The 12,160-nt window shown below is 39.7% G+C and overlaps 1 protein-coding gene across 3 annotated transcripts in view; it reads left to right on the top strand.

The window, feature by feature from the left end:
- Window positions 1–11,447, top strand: part of llgl2 (LLGL scribble cell polarity complex component 2) — a 73,199-nt gene extending 61,752 nt beyond the window's left edge. For 2 of the 3 annotated variants that reach the window (XM_057825771.1, XM_057825772.1), the window contains exons 22-26: window positions 3,313–3,454; window positions 3,560–3,588; window positions 3,716–3,763; window positions 4,276–4,322; window positions 8,467–11,447. In XM_057825771.1, coding sequence (XP_057681754.1) covers window positions 3,313–3,454; window positions 3,560–3,588; window positions 3,716–3,763; window positions 4,276–4,322 — 266 coding nt within the window. In that variant the 3' untranslated portion in view covers window positions 8,467–11,447. Of the gene's footprint in view, window positions 1–3,312; window positions 3,455–3,559; window positions 3,589–3,715; window positions 3,764–4,275; window positions 4,323–8,466 lie in introns of those variants that run through there. The other variant, XR_009061741.1, reaches the window with a different exon arrangement.
- The last annotated feature ends 713 nt before the right edge of the window (window positions 11,448–12,160 follow it).

The raw sequence follows: 12,160 nt of genomic DNA, 5'->3' as shown, positions 1-12,160 counted from the left end.
AGCACGAGATGTGGGAGTTCTGTGTTGCATTTGGCTTCAAAAATCCAAGGGAATAAATACAAAAATGTGCACACTTTTCCGGTCCTGATAGAGAAGGCGCAACGGGAAAATTGGTGGGCTCCTATCAAACAGGAATACTTAATGTGTGATCAATCGCAACAGTTGAATGCCCTAACCCACATTATAGTAAATCTGAGTAAAAACAATACCATATAATGGGCAAGAACTACTTTCTTTCGCGGTGTGGAATGGTTAATACATCGGTACACAACTGTCCGCCAGCTACACGTTGTTTTTTGAAGCTTGCGTTTATTTTGGCGCAGGAAGCATAGAGCAGGTACTACTTCAACACGCGAGTAAGAACGTATGTACACATGAAACCGTATTTGCGCACACAAAGAAGAGCGCACACGCAAGGCAGAGCGCAAAGAGAGAAAGGGGAAAGGATTACAGCTGCAAGCCTGCACGCACATTTGTTGCTTGTGAAGCATCCACAGAGGCAACACCTATATATAACGCCATAGACTTCATAATGATATTGACTGGACACAGGTTTTGGGGCAGATTAATAGGGGGCCTATCTCCGTCAAAGCTGACCGAGTAGAAACACAAAGAGCTTTTTACGTTGAAAATTCTTGTAATTGCTTAAATCCCTGAATTCTTTATGGATATGGACGTAAACAGTCTTGATTCCTGGTTAAAAACAAAAAAACGGGCAGTTAGCATTTATTTTACGTAAATATGTAGAACATGCTGCTGGTCTTTAAGCCACTGTGGCGCCGCCTTATAAGAGCTTTTTATGTTGAAATTTTGGGGAATAAATGCTTAAATCCCTGAATTCTTTATAGATATGGATGCAATACAATCTCCATTCAGGGTTAAAAGCAAAAATGATGGGCAGTTAGCATTTATTTTACCAAAGTATTGCCAATTATGACGCCAATGCTGTAGTGGTGAATTTCTTCCATTAATTTTTTTCACAAAGTTTCAAAATGCATGCATGGTACGAAAAATATAATAATTACCTTGAACCCTCGAACACAACTCTCCTGAGACAATCCTTCCTGTTTGTATGCGGTACAGCTTTCATATTTTTTCAACCTAAAACCGGCGTTGGATCCCTGCATGTGTTGAATAAATGCGACCGACTGAAGTGGAGTGTAGGACGGCCCTCTACTTGAAAGCGTGGCTCAGTGTCTGGCGAATGTTACCCGTCAATATCTTCATGAAGTCTATGATAACCCCTTTTGTACTGTTGATAGTGTGTTTTCAATTGTGGTCAAATACTTGGGGCGAGTGTGATGTGATTGTTTTTGATGATGTGTGGACGCTAACTGATACATGCTAATCGTTTGTGTGGATTGTTATTGCTGTATCATCGGCTAGGTATAAACGCAAATTTTAATGGCGGCTGGAACTCATTTCATTTCAGGTTAATTTTAGTTTCATTCTGCAAGTGTTGATGTCATGAACAGCTGAATTAAATCAGCTAACCACACGGACGTCTGACATTGTCATTTCGGAGCTTTGCTCGCTTCAACGTCTTGGCGAAGACAGTATAATGACATATAATAAATGTTTTTGGATAGTTATTTTGTGATTTGTTTTTTTAGAGGTACTTAAAAAGTTAATTCTGATTTACGCTTAATTCAGGTTACGTCGCCAGCATGGGAACGTAACTCGGGGACTATCTGTATCATATCTATTAGAAACTGCATAATGCAATATTTTTCACACGGATTATTAAACATTCCTGGGTGCGATGTAAAATATCCTTCAATTCTGGAATGGCCCAATTAGAAATAATTTTGGTCGTCCTAATTACGAGGTGGAGTACCGCCGGAGTACCACCGCAAAGCCGTTTGAGTTTTGAGGAAAGGCACAGTCTTGATTTACTGTCAGACAGGGAGAATTATTAGGGTGAGAAGTTCAATCATCCGGGAGGGCCTCTGTGTAGAGCCGCTACTACTCCACGTTGAGAAGAGACAGTTGAGGTGGCTTGGGAAGCTGGTTCAGATGTCCCACTGGCGGGAGGCCCTGGGGACGACCCAGGATACGCTGGAGAGACTATAGCCCTTTTCACACATATATCCAGGGAAATTCTCACGTAAGTTGACGCGGGATTAACTCGGGTCATTGATTTCACTCATTTAGAGATGTCCCTAGAATGACAGGGGTTGGACACTTTCACAGACTTGTCCTGTGTTGCCCACTGTATTCAAGCCCGGGTGATCGAAGAGAAGGGTGTTGTGATATTAACTTGCTGGGCGCCATTCGACAATCTTGTTTTGAAATCCCCTACATTGTGCTGGTATTTCATCCGGTGGCTTCTAATCGCTGGAGAGCCAGCCTGAAAGCTGCCGGTGGAAGGAAGAATCCCACTGGCTTGTTTTTTTGTTGTCTTATCGGCTTCCTGCCTAACCGCTTACTTAGGTTAGTATTATTGATCCACGTCAACTTACTGTAACGGACCCATTATGTTATTCTCCCTTTTTTCGCGATCGTGTGTATTTTTGTTTGTATTTAATAAACCTTTAAACGCTTCCCACCGTTGTTTTCCGCTTTGAAGTGCAACCTCGTCACCACAGTAGCGGACCCTAACATCGGCAACAAAATAAACCACACATTTCCAAAGATGGACAATGGAGTCTCTTTCTCGGTGCTACAATCCCGTAGCGATTTAATTTCGTTATGTTTTCAGTTTAATTTAGATGTTTCCAGCCTGCTATGTTGATAATTGTGATGTTTGTTTACTGCTTTTCGTCTTACTGTGAAGAGAGAGGAAGTGAGGATCGGCCCGCCATGATAATTACGGCATCAGCCAGCGTGCTGTGACCCGGGAATTAAACGCCTGCTTTCACGCACAAAGCTTCCCGGGAAAGTCCCGGACATTATACGGAGACGGGACCCGAGAAATGTCCATGTAATCTCTGTGTCAGTCGACCCGGGAAATTGGTTTCACGCGTAAGGGCTACCCGTTTAAATCCCGCGATTTTCCCGGTATTTCACGTGTGTGAAAGAGGCTGTAGTCTCTCGGCTGGCCTGGAAACACCTTGGAATCCCACAGGAGGAGCTGGTTGAAGTGGCTGGGCAGAGGGAAGTCTGGGCTTCCCTACTAAAGCTGCTGCCCCCACAACCCAACCCCGGATCAAGCAGTAGATGATGGATGGAGAATTATTATTTATTTATACATAATTATTATTTTTCTATAAAAATTTCTGGTTGGATATGTACTGTATGTATTTATTGTGGTTGCATTAAAAACCTTCCATTTCTTGATGCAATTTGTGCAAATGTTCCGACTGTCCTCAGGCTTCTACTTGATCTCTCCATCTGAGTTTGAACGCTTCTCGCTGTCCAGCCGCTTCCTCGTAGAGCCTTGCTCTCTGGTGGTGCTTCCAGATCCCTCAATTCAAAGCACGTCAATGCCAGATGGATCTTTAACACCGCTAAGGTTGACATGCTTATTTCATTTTAAAGTTTTATTACATGAATGATTGTCTTCTGCTTCTTTTTTTTTTTTTTCTTCTTTTTTTTTTTTTTATAAACCATACTTTAGACAAGCCAGCAAAGAAGTTGGGGATTCAGGTAAAACAAAGACATATGCATATGCCTTTCTGACAACTAATCTTCCTGTTTAAATATTCATATGACAATTTTGGTTGTTGTTCGTGGCTTTGTATGGTTGTTGGACTCATTTATCTGTTTGTTTCAGACAATTCAGCTCGACGTGTTATGGAGCATGCTTTGCTGAACGATGAGAGTAAGTCAATGATGTGAAAAAATGTTTGCCCTGTTCTCAACTTTTTTTTTTTTTTTTTTTTTGCAGTTCTTCACTTTAATGTAAATGTTCTACTAATGAATGTTAAACAGAAAATCTAGTTTTGATATTTATTATTGGAAAAACACTATTCAAAACTACCTGACACTTTGTAAAAAGTATTGCCATCCTTGTTAAATGTTGAATTCACTGTGGCCAATAAGGCTGGATAGTGATGATGATTCACGAAAAATTGAAGGTAGATTTCAGTGATCAGCCGTGACGTATTTAGTTTTGTTGGTTTATTACAGAATAAAATTGGCACATTCTTGAAGATTTGGCACATATAAAAGTATCAGTGGCACTAACTGGGAAATACTGTATACCTACAATACAGAGTAGCTTATTTTGTTTTCCTGTCTTGCCCACCCGACAGGCATGTAAGTGGGTGTGGCCATTGTTGTTGTAGAAAGTTCTTTCCCAATGTCCCTGACTGATTATTTGTTTACTTACAGAAGTGCTGCAGGAGATCCAGAAGTCACTAGAAGGGGACCAACTTTAGGTATTTAACATATTTCATACTCCATTACTTGGAAAGAGGATTTCAAACCTCCTCCTACCCCTACCCTGTTTTCTCACGTTTCATACAAACATAAAATGAATCCTCTTTTAGAATAAAATCAATGTAGAACACGACAATATCGGCAAACAACATTAGTCGCGATCATATTCAGTGGTATGAAAAAGTATCTGAACCTTTTTGGAATTTCTCACATTTCTGCATAAAATCACCATCACATGTGATCTGATCTTTGTCAAAACCACACGGATGAAAAAACAGTGTCTGCTTTAACTGAAACCACCCAAACATTTACAGCTTTCCTATTTTAATGAGGATAGTACTTAAATAATGACAGAAGGGGGAAAATAAGTAAGTGAACCATCACATTTAATATTTTGTGCCCCCCCTTCGGCAGCAATAACTTCAACCAGATGCTTCCTGTAGCTGCAGATCAGTCTGGCACATTGGTCAATACTAATCTTGGCCCATTTTTCTCTACAAAAGTGCTGTAGTTCAGTCAGATTTCTGGGATGTCTGGCATGAATCACTGTCCTTAGGTCATGCCACAGCATCTCAATGGGGTTCAAATCTGGACCTGACTTGGCCACTTCAGAATGTGTATTCTGTTCTTATGGAACCATTCTGAAGTTGATTTACTTCTGTGTTTTGGATCGTTGTCTTGTTGCAGCATCCATCCTCTTTTTAGCTTCAACTGTCTGCAAAACATCTTGATAAACTTTGGAATTCATTCTTCCATTAATGATTTCAAGTTGTCCATGCCCTGAGGCAGCAAAACTGCCCCAAATCATGATGCTCACTCCATCATGCTTCACTGTGGGGATGAGGTGTTGTTGTTGGTGAGCTGTTCCATTTTTCCTCCACACATGACGTTGTGTGTTACTCCTAAAAAATTCAACTTTGGTTTCATCAGAACGCAAGACATTTTGCCAAAACGTCTGTGGAGTGTCCAAGTGCCTTTTTGCAAACATTAAACAAGCAGCAATGCTTTTTCTAGACAGCAGTAGTTCTTAAGTCCTTGTTATGTTATACTTGTCACAATACTGCAGTGGGGTTGAATCATGTTGAAATCAACTGTATGTTTTCACTAGTGTAGATTCTTTAAAACTTAAAGAATTAAAAAAGGAGAAACATTTGAATCAAATGATTACGATTTATTACTATTATTATTATTTCAGCTAATTCAGCCATATTTGAACTACATATTCCCAATTCGTGCACTAAATAAAGGACTAGGCCTGTGGTAGAGAAATTTCAGTTGGCAATATGGTGTCTCAATTCATATCCGATTTGCGATATTATTGTCAGTAATTAGTTTCAAACCAATTTAAACCCTCATATAATATATCTAACTAATATATACTGTAGAGATCTCTCGCCAATTCGCGCTTCGAAATTTGCTGTTTGTTATTCGCGGGGGATTTCAAAAGTATCCATAAAAAAATTAAAATGAAAAAAATGCATCGTTTCATTTTGAGCCGTGAGAGAGAATGTTTTGCAGCAAAACATAGTGTACGTACATGACTCACGGGCTTTGTACATACCCACGAGCACTCATCCAAGGCGCACAATTGGTTCCTGGTTGACACATGACAAAATTAATAAGCACTATCAAAGCCGCCCCTACTATGACCGACATGACGAGTCCGCCAGTATGGGTGGCATTATTCTGTGTACTGATTGGCTGCGCACATCGTAGCCTCAACCTTGTTTTATCTTGTCTTACGCGAGGATTTCAGCAACAAGACCTCAGGGCCCATTTTTGGCAGGACTTAACAGCATTTTTACAAGCTTTGATAGCGACAACAGCCCACTACAAAGCCTCAAAAATATCCGCCTGGAATTTTAACCTTTTTTTCTTTTACATTTTTTACCCTAAAATGGGGTGCTCTATCTTGTCAAAAACTTGCAGGACCATTTTCACCTGCTATTAGAGCACCCAAAGCCCGCTACAGACCTCTAAAACCTTCCAGTGAAATTTCAACAACTTTTACCCGCAAGTGGAGCACTGCCAAACACCTTTGCATTGCAGCTCAGTAGATGACAAATAAATGTGACAATCTGCCTCATTTTGAGACAAAAAGCGCCAAAGTTACACTTCGCCCGACACAGGGATTTCACTCCGCTTCTTCTTGTGCTTTTTGCCGCATGTTGTGCATCTCGGGAGCTGTGTATGGCACCAGGAGGTTCGTCCCTATATTTTCATCCAAAATTACCTTAAAGGATAGCGCCGAGTTGCCGGGCGGGTTCACGCTCATCACGCCACCTCAAAGTTGCCCATTTCCGCCATAAAACGCCAAAATTAAGTTTCATCTGAAAACCAGTACAGTGGTACCTCTACATACAAAGTAAATTCGTTCCAGGACCTTGTTTGTAAGTCGAGCCGGATTTTTCCATAAGAATACTTTATAATTCCATTAATTTGTTCCAAGGGCCGAAAACCTTCACTAAATCCTTAATAAATACTGCTGGTACTATTGCAAATGGCAATTACATATAGCAAAACAAATAAATTCAAACTAAAAATCGAAATAATATAATAATAATAATAATAATAATTCCTGTAATAATGTAATGAATCGGGTTCTAATGCGGCGGATGTGTTTTGCATGCTGTACCTGAACGCACCGCATGGCTGACATGACAGTGAGATAGGTGAGGTCGGGATTTTACCCTCTCTTTTGATGTCTTGTGTTGTTGGTGTGTTGTGTTCCACAAGTTCTGGAATAAATGATTAAAAACCTGACGAAGTTTGCGATTTCTTTGGCGATGTAACCACTATAATAATTGTCACCTTAATTTATAACTGGCGAATGGAGGTCGGAGGAGGACCGTCGAGATCGTGGACATTCTACGGCCGTATTGTCGGGCCAGTCCACGGACGCGCGTACCACGCTCATATTTTTCTGTAATTTCCATCCTCATTTCAATGGAAAGCATCACCTTTGTCCTTTTTTTCACCACCTGCACTAACCTTCTTGGAACCCATGTTGATTTCTCTCACATGAAAATTTACCGGTCGTCCGTCTTTCAGGGAAACAAACTGCAGCGCTGTCATAACACGTCGTATTCCGAGCATGTCGTCGCATGTAGAAACAAATGGCGAGTCAAATTTTACGTGGGATGTCGAAAAGATTGTGTGTGTATGTCGAGGTATCACTGTGTTTCATGTGGCTCACTGGCCCAACTCGGACCAGAGAGCGCATTGTCATGAAGTTGAAACTACGGGGGTTGGATGGGGCCATAATTCATCGTATGTTTAAAAAAATGATGACGTCAAAGGGGGTTTGCGTTAATGCCGTAGTAACGCTTTAACTGACAGCATTTCTAAAAACTCAACATTACAATTTTCTGTCACGTCCTCTGATTGCCTGTTGTAAGTTTTGTCGCCCCCCTCGTGGTGCTTAAGGGTAACTAGGCTTATATCACATGAGTACTCGAGGTCATAGCTTTGTTTTACAGTTCAAACGTAGTTGTCAAACATAGTTGTGCTGTTAGGAGTTGGAACATTACCCAGCGTGCAATGGGATTACAAAATGGGGCTACAGGACATTATATACAAAGATGTGTTTTCATTTTTTATTTTTGAGCATGATTTTCACGCCTTGTCTGCTCATTGGAATAATAAGATAGACAACGTTACATTATTGCATTGCTACGAGCGGGAATAATCTATTACAGTACGTATGATCTTTCTTATGATGGGTCATTTTTTGTAATATGAAACGAACAAAGCTTTGAAAAACTTCGTCAAATGAAAATTTTGTGTCATGAAGCTTTTGTATCTTGGGGTACCGCTGTACTGTGTGCTCTCACACGCAATTTGTGCGCTGTCAATCGAATGTTTGCAGTAGCTGGTCAAACTTCTGTGAAGAGGTGGGTAGAGTAGCCAAAAACTTGACATGCTATGGATGTATACGCATTGATTCTCTGAGCCTGATTTTTAAAATTTGTTTTGAGTCCCAGCGCTATTATATACAGTACGATAATCACCATGATCAAGCTCATATTTTTTAACTTGTTTCTGAGACTTCTGCTAAATAATGTAGTGTGCCAATAATGACTACACCACATGCACAAAACCCTAAAGAAGTAAACTCTTACTTTCCTTATTATCTATCCACAGATGATCGCACAGTCTACCAAGAAAAATCCTGGAACACCCGTCACTACATTTGCCGCTTGTGACTGATCCACCTCAAAGATTCTTATGTCCTTTCTTAATGTTATACCCATATTTTCTGAAGTAAAATGTGAGGTAAAAGTTTAACAGAGGCCTTACTTAAAGGTGCTATGAAATGGTGACTGTGTCAAAAATGAACATGACTCCACTGTGAATGTAGACATTTGGCACTGAAATCTTTTTTTTTTTTAAACAATTCATTCTGGATGTGACATCTATTTGAATATGTTCTTTTTTAACTGGGCGGGGCCAGGGCAGCTGAGAAAGGAAGACTAATTAGGCTTTACTATGCCTTTTCTGTCACTTTTTTGGGTGGATCGTTGTCCTGCTATCCTTTTAAATTCACTTTCATAGCACCATTGAGTCAAACTGTGGTTGATGGTCATAAACACACCAACAGCCATTTCAGTCAATGCAATTGTATTGTTTTGTTGATGCAATTCAAGTGCTGGAAACTTATATTTCCAAGTTCACATATGTGCCTTGAAAGTCATATACAGTGGTACCTCGACATACGAAATGAATTAGTTCCAGAGTTGCTGTCGTATCATGATTTGTTTGTATCTTGAGCCACATTTTACATGTAAATCGCCTAATTTGTTCCAACCACTACTTGGATGCCCCACTAGATTTTATAATAGGAATATACAGTGCTGCTCGAAAGTTTGTGAACCCCACAGCGATGGTCAGATTTTTTGTAAAAAAAAAACTAAAATAACCTTATTAAATGTTAAGTTATACCCAAATCCACAATACTGACATTCCAAATAATGGACTGAAACAAAAGAAATAGTTATATTGTCATTCTTTATTTAACAAAAGTGGTTGATTTAAGAAAAACTCAGATATCATGTGTGCAAAAGTATGTGAACCCCTTCAGTTAATAGGATATTGCGCCTCCTTTTGCAGAGATTACCTCAACCAAACGGTTTCTGTAGTGACTAATCAGCCTCTCACATCTACTTTGGGGGATTTTTGCCCATTCTTCCTTGCAGAACGCAGTCAGTTGAGAGAGGTTTGATGGGCGTCTGGCATGAACTGCTCGCTTCAGGTCCCGCCACAGCATTTCAATGGGATTTAGGTCAGGACTTTGACTGGGCCAGTCCAGAACACGAATCTTCTTCTTTTTCAGCCATTCCTTGGTTGTATTGCTGGAATGCTTTGGATCATTATCATGTTGCATGATCCACCTTCTGCCAAGCTTTAACTTCAAAACAGATGGCGTCAGGTTATGTTCTAGGATTTGACAATATTCCTCAGAATTCATGATTCCCTGGACTATGTGGAGTTGTCCAGGTCCTGAGGATGAAAAGCAAGCCCAGATCTTGACATTCCCACCTCCATGCTTCACTGTTGGGAGAAGGTTCTTTTGGTGGTATGCAGTGTTGACTTTTCGCCAGACATGGCGGTTTTGGTTGTGACCAAACAGTTCAATTTTGCACCTACATCAGTTGATGAAGACTCTTTTTAATTTAGTCTCGACAACACAACTGTTAAAAAAACAAAAAAAAACTACTGAATTGATTGATTAGGAAATCAGGTTGAAATAATAGAAAATTCCAAAATGTTGAGGGGGTTCACAAACTTTTGAGCAGCACTGTATATACATATGGCAGAAAACACTCAGGTGACTTGAAGTTCCGCTCTGAGACCCCCAAAACAGGAGGGCATTAAAAAAAAAAAAAGTTTTTAAAAAAGCTATCTGGAGGTGAGAGCACGCGAGAGCAGAATTGCAGACGCCATGACTTTAACGAGATATTATCGTGTACCTACCTTGTTTCGATCCAAAAACTCCAAGTAGTATGTATCACCGAGTGTCAAGACACAGCTGTGGATGGCCACAGCCGGGTTTTGGGGGGATTTTATGGGTGAAACATGGTAATGTAACAAGGGTCGCGATGCAGAAATCGCAGACATCAAGTAGTGGTCGAGATTGTCTTTTTCTTTTTTTATACCCTTTCAAACATTTTTTTTTCTTAAATTTTTCTTTGTTTGGATCGATTATTTATCATCTAACATATCAGAGAAAATGCGAAAGTAACAAAAAAAAAATACAATTAAGCGATAGATATTAGGTAAATATCCGTGACTTTTTTACAGACGCCATTTTTTTCATTGTGACGTCATTTGTTTAAAAGTTTAAAATATGAGGGCGAATAATTTTTTAACGTCTTTTTTTTTTTTTTTTTTTAAACTAAATATTAGACATCAATTAATGATTTCTAAGCTAAAAATGACAGACACGTTGAATAATAAATATAATTTATTACCTTCGTTTTATGGCTGGCTTGAAACAAAAGCGGTTGCGCGACGTCTGTAAACGGGGGTTTCCAGGGTAAAACGGACAAATTAAAAATAGTCCGGGGGCTTAATGCGCCATGAATCTGCCAGGGCAGCATATAGACGTATTGTTCTATCAAACACAACAGTTCTTTTGGCTTAAAATACAGCAGTGTCTGTGAAAGAGGAGTGCAAGAGCAGAAACTGCTTTTTCAGTCTTGTGTTTTCCGCCATATAGATATACACATACATATATATATATTAGGGCTGTCAAAATTATCGCGTTAACGGGCGTTAATTTATTTTTTAAATTAATCACGTTAAAATATTTGACGCAATTAACGCACCCGCTGGCATATTGCCTCAAACATTACAATGAGGCCGTTTATGGACATTAAGAGTGAAGGGAATGCCACCGGCCGCTTGGGGGCAGCGCCGTTCCATACTCATGTTATGTCTTCTAAACGTGGGAGAATTAGTAGTTGTGAGACGTTCATGCTGTATTCACAATGCAATGCAAATTGCTATTTGTGCTCCACACATATTTCGGTAAGTTTTCTTTCTTTTAGTGGCAATTATGTGTCTCTTATTTTATTTTGGGTAAGATATGTCCAGATACAGTGGGGAGAACAAGTATTTGATACACTGCCAATGGGTTTTGGCAGTGTATCAAATACTTGTTCTCCCCACTGTATATGTTTTACAGTAAAGGCGAGTGGACACAGGCGCACCGTTTATTGGCATAAGCTTCTCCTTCACAACAAACATAAGTATCGTTTAGTGAAAGCACAACAAAAATAATATTCCTATCTCTCAAAAAAAAAAAATGTTATATATATATATATATATATATATATATATATATAGAACAAGAGCTAAACACATTTGAAAAAAAAAAAAAAGACAAAATACCTTACTTTTCGAGTGAGTCGATGTCCTCTTTTTTTCACGAGATTGAAAATGGCAAATGTCAAATGGCAAAATGTCTCGGTGATTGTGTCTCCAGCACTTTCCCTTTCCTTAATTCAGCAGAGAAGTATCTCCAGCTCATGAATTGATAGCCACGCTCTTCAAAGGTGTTACTGCTCTGATGACTTCCTTCTGTTTCAAGATGGTGCCTCTCTCACTCTCTGTCGCAAGACCCCCCAAAAAAATGGAAGAGACTTGTGCTTTCATGTGCTACTCACAGAGCGAACTGTGTGTGGGCTTGAAAATGTTCTTTGTGAGACAAAAAAGGAAAGTTTTGTGCTCTTTTGGCAAAGACGTTGAACCCGCTACAACAACCCCGTCATACCGCGACACCCAAATTGAAAGGTCATTAACAATGGGCCAATAGGAGAGCAGAATCGTGTTTCTG

Source organism: Corythoichthys intestinalis, chromosome 21 (genome assembly GCF_030265065.1).
Source record: "Corythoichthys intestinalis isolate RoL2023-P3 chromosome 21, ASM3026506v1, whole genome shotgun sequence".
Taxonomy (NCBI): Eukaryota; Metazoa; Chordata; class Actinopteri; order Syngnathiformes; family Syngnathidae; genus Corythoichthys; species Corythoichthys intestinalis.
This window is presented reverse-complemented; position numbering and strand designations above follow the sequence as displayed.